Source organism: Anolis sagrei, chromosome 2 (assembly GCF_037176765.1).
Source record: "Anolis sagrei isolate rAnoSag1 chromosome 2, rAnoSag1.mat, whole genome shotgun sequence".
NCBI classification, from domain to species: domain Eukaryota; kingdom Metazoa; phylum Chordata; class Lepidosauria; order Squamata; family Dactyloidae; genus Anolis; species Anolis sagrei.
This window is the reverse complement of record NC_090022.1, coordinates 297,535,176-297,540,163: the sequence shown is the minus strand read 5'-3', so window position 1 is coordinate 297,540,163 and position 4,988 is coordinate 297,535,176. Positions and strand designations below refer to the sequence as shown.

General features: G+C 43.7%; 1 protein-coding gene across 1 annotated transcript in view; it reads left to right on the top strand.

Moving 5' to 3' along the window:
* Positions 1-2,057: 2,057 nt before the first annotated feature.
* LOC132766831 (aquaporin-3) overlaps positions 2,058-4,988 on the top strand; it is a 29,702-nt gene continuing 26,771 nt past the window's right edge. The window contains exon 1 of the mRNA XM_060761181.2: positions 2,058-2,249. Within this exon, the coding sequence (XP_060617164.1) occupies positions 2,142-2,249 (108 nt within the window). The 5' untranslated portion in view covers positions 2,058-2,141. The remainder of the gene's footprint in view (positions 2,250-4,988) is intronic.

The following is a 4,988-nucleotide window of genomic DNA, read 5'->3' as shown; positions in this document are numbered from 1 at the left end:
ACCAGTCCATCCTCCAGGAAATAAAGCCCGACTGCTCATTGGAGGGAAGGAGACTAGAGACAAAGTTGAAGTACTTTGGCCACATCATGAGGAGACAGGAAAGCCTGGAGAAGACAATGATGCTGGGGAAAATGGAAGGCAAAAGGAAGAGGGGCCGACCAAGGGCAAGATGGATGGATGGCATCCTTGAAGTGACTGGACTGACCTTGAAGGAGCTGGGGGTGGTGATGGCTGACAGGGAGCTCTGGCGTGGGATGGTCCATGAGGTCACGAAGAGTCGGAGACGACTGAACGAATGAACAACAAAAGGTCCTGCCACGCAACCCTATGATATAATAATAGTTTCAATAGTGTTCATTATTATTCACCCTTTTTGCCTTCTTTCTAAGCATTTTGTAGGTTCCTCCACACAATCCTATGATAGCCTTCCATTGGAAGTCAGTCCTTTCAATAGGGTTCATTGTTATCCCCCCCCCCTTTTTTTGCTTTCTCTCTTAGCATTATGTAGGTCCTTCCACACAAACATATGATATACTCCCACTGGAAATCAATCATTTCAATAGAGTTCATTGTTATCAACTTTTTGCCTTCTCTCTAAGCATTTTGTAGGTCTTTCTACAAAAACATATGATAGCCTTCCATTGGAAGTCAGTCGTTTCAATAGGGTTCATTATTATCCCCCCTTTTTGCCTTCTCTCTTAGCATTCTGTAGGTCCTTCTACACAAACATATGATATACTTCCACTGGAAGACAATTGTTTCAATGGGGTTCATTGTTATCAACTTTTTGCCTTCTCTCTAAGCATTCTGTAGGTCCTTCCACACAACTCTATGTTATACTAACAATCGTTTCAATAGGGTTCATTGTTATCCACCTTTTTGCCTTCTCTGTAGGCATCCTGTAGGCCCTTCCACACAAACATATCATAGCGTTCCATTGGAAGTTAGTTGTTTCAATAGGGTTCATTATTATCCACCCCTTTTACCTTCTCCCTAAGTCAGTGGTTCTCAACCTGGGGTCCCCAGATGTTTTTGGCCTACAACTCCCAGAAATCCCATCTAGTTTACCAGCTGTTAGGATCTCTGGGAGTTGTAGGCCAAGAACATCTGGGGACCCCAGGTTGAGCATTCTGTAGGTCCTTCCACACAATCTTATGATAGGCTTCTACTGAAAGTCAATCGTTTCAGTAGAGTTCATTATTATCCCCCTGTGTTGCATTATCTCTAAGCATTCTGTAGGTCTTTCTACACAAACTTATGATATACTTCTACTGGAAGTCCATTGTTTCAATAGGATTCATTGCTATCAACTTTTTGTCATCTCTCTAAGCATTCTGTAGGTTCTTCCACACAACCCTATGATATACTAACAACAGTTTCAATAGGGTTCATTATTATCCACCTTTTTGCATTATCTCTAAGCATTCTGTAGGTCAGTGGTTCTCAACCTGGGATCCCCAGATGTTTTTGGCCTTCAACTCCCAGAAATCCTAACAGCTGGTAAACTAGCTGGGATTTCTGGGAGTTGTAGGCCAAAAACATCTGGGGACCCCAGGTTGAGAACCACTGTTCTACACAAACATACGATAGCATTGCACTGGGAGTCAGTCGTTTCAATAGGGTTCATGATTATTCACCTTTTGTGGCTTCTCTCTAAGCATTTTCTAGGTCCTTCCATAGCAACACTATGATACACTTTCACTGGAAGCCAATAATTTCAACAGCCAAGGAGATTATATCATGAAAGAGAGCAGGGCAAAGGGCATCATTCCCAGAAACTTGCATCCCTGGAATACATTGTTCAAGGCAAGAATACCTTCGGCGTGACTTGGAGCCATCTCCAAAGCTCAGAGGAGTAGTGAGTGACTGAGGTCCATGGATGACTAAGAGGAAGAGGAAAAAACCCCTGAGTAAACAGAAGCACACACATGTCACCGCCCACTGAGTTTTATGCTGTCAAGAGAGAAGAAAAAGGAGTTGTTCTGGAAGTGGGAGGGTGTGACGCAGAAGGAGGTGTTGCCTCCTTCTCCAGAGGCTTATAAGACACGAGGGATTCGCTCCAGAGACAGAGAGAGCAGAAGTCAAGTTGGAGAGCTGAGGATTTTCTCACCTGTGCACCAAAGAGAAGAGAATCCAGAACCATGGGCAGGCAGAAGGAGATGCTCTCGGCCATCGGAGGGCGGATGCGGATCAGGAATAAGCTCATCCGGCAAGCTCTGGCCGAATGCTTGGGGACACTCATCCTGGTGGTAAGTGGGTTTACCTTATCTTACGTTTTTTCCATTTCATTTCAGGCAAATACTGAGAATCACTAAGATAAATTGGTTGTGGTTTTTGCGGTTGTATGCTACTCACAGATAGCTAAATGGTGCCCCACTGAGTGATCATCCTACACAAACTTTTATTGTATCTTTTTACAATTTTTCATTTGGAGCAAAAATGTTCAGACTCAGATTTACAAAACACAATTACCAAGGTTCTGGATAAATTAGGTTCTTGTGGGTTTTTTCGGGCTATAGGGCCATGTTCTAGAGGCATTTAGCCCGAAAAAACCCTATGGCCCTATAGCCATGGCTCAATGTTATTGCACCTTGGGGATTGTAGTTTTGCAAAGACATCTCTGCCAAAGCATGTGGTTCCTTGCCAAACTACAGTGCATAGTATTGAATGAAATGCTCACACTCAGATTTACAAAACACCATTACCAAGGTTCTTGATAAGTTAGTTGTAGGATGGCTGTGATTTTTGTGGACACACAGCTAGCCAAATGGTGCTCTCCAGAAGTGCCACTAAAATGAATAGTTGTGGAAGATCTCAACTACGATGTAGAATTAATGCACTTTGATCCTACTTTCACGGCCATGGCTCAATGTTATGGCACCTTGGGGAGTGTAGTTTTGCAAAGACATCTCTGCCAAAGCATGTGGTTCCTTGCCAAACTACAGTGCATAGTATTGAATGAAAATGCCCACACTCAGATTTACAAAACACAATTACCAAGGTTCTGGATAAATTAGTTGGAGGATGGCTGCGATTTTTGTGGACACACAGCTAGCCAAGCGATGCTCTCCAAAAGTGCCACTGAAACGAATGGGAATTGTGGAAGATCTCAACTACAATGTAGAATTAATGCACTTTGATCCTACTTTCATGGCCATGGCTCAATGTTATTGCACCTTGGGGATTGTAGTTTTGCAAAGACATCTCTGCCAAAGCATGCGGTTTCTTGCCAAACTACAATGCATAGCATTGAATGAAAATGCCCACACTCAAATTTACAAAACACAATTACCAAGGTTCTTGATAAGTTAGTTGTAGGATGGCTGTGATTTTTGTGGACACACAGCTAGCCAAACGGTGCTCTCCAGAAGTGCCACTAAAATGAATAGTTGTGGAAGATCTCAACTACAATGTAGAATTAATGCACTTTGATCCCACTTTCACAGCCATAGCTCAATGTTATTGCACCTTGAGGATTGTAGTTTTGCAAAGACATCTCTGCCAAGGCAAGCTGGTGCCTCGCCAAACTACAAACTGCATCACACTTCTGAGATGGTGCCTTGTATTTTATTGAGACTTGTGGAAAGTCCTCAGAGGCCTCACAACCTCTGAGGATGCTTGCCATAGATGCAGGCAAAACGTCAGGAGAAAATGCCTCTAGAACATGGCCATATAGCCCGGAAAAACCTACAACAACCCAATTTAGTGGCTGTTTGGGGATACATTTGGCTTTCTTCCCACCTGGACAATGTATATAGTAGCCCTACCTGCCTGGCTCAATATCAAACTGGGACTTGAACCCAGGTCTATATTTTGCACGCTATATACAACAGCTAAATATGAGACACCAGTACCCAAACATGCTATGGGTGCATCGGCACTGTAGAATTAATACAGTCTGATGTCACTTGAACTGCTCAATGTTACAGAATTCTGGGAGTTGTAATTTTCCAGGACTTTATAGCATTGAGCCATGGAAATTCAAATGGTGTCAAACTGCATTAATTCTACAGTGTAGATGCATCCTCAGAGAAAGTATGGACCATTATGAAACCAAGACCTCACTACCTCTGAGGAAGCTTGCCATAGATGCAGGCGAAACGTCAGGAGAGAATGCCCCTAGAACATGGCCCAATAGCCCGAAAAAAACTACAACAACCCAGTGATTCCGACCATGAAAGCCTTCGACAATACATAACCAAGATGTATTGTCGAAAGATTTCATGGCTGGAATCCCTGAGTTGCTGTGAGTTTTCCAGGCTGTATGGCCATGTTCCAGAAGCATTCTCTCCTGACGTTTTGCCTGCATCTATGGCAGGCATCCTTAGAGGTTGTGAAGTCTGTTGGAAACCCCATTTTCCTAGTTTCCACCTCTGAGGATGCCTGCCATAGATGCAGGCAAAACGTTAGAAGAGAATGCTTCTGGAACATGGCCATACAGCCTGGAAAACTCACAACAACCCAAATATGGAGGAATCCAGAAAAAACAGGATGCCCAGAAGGAAAGCAGTTTGTTTCTATTGTCCATGCATCCTCAGACGTTATGAGGTCTGTTGGAAATCCCATTTTCCTAGTTTCCAACAGACCTCACAACCTCTGAGGATGCCTGCCGTAGATGCAGGCAAAACGTCAGGAGAGAATGCTTCTGGAACATGGCCAGACAGCCCGAAAAAACCTACAACAACCCAGTGATTCGGGCCATGAAAGCCTTCGACAATACATAACCAAGATGTATTGTCGAAGGATTTCATGGCTGGAATCACTGAGTTGCTATGTGTTTTCCAGATTGTATGACCATGTTCCAGAAGCATTCTCTCCTGATGTTTTGCCTGCATCTATGGTAGGCATCCTCAGAGGTTGTGAGGTCTGTTGGAAACCCCATTTTCCTAGTTTCCAACAGACCTCACAACCTCTGAGGATGCCTGCTGTAGATGCAGGCAAAACGTCAGGAGAGAATGCTTCTGGAACATGGCCATACAGCCTGGAAA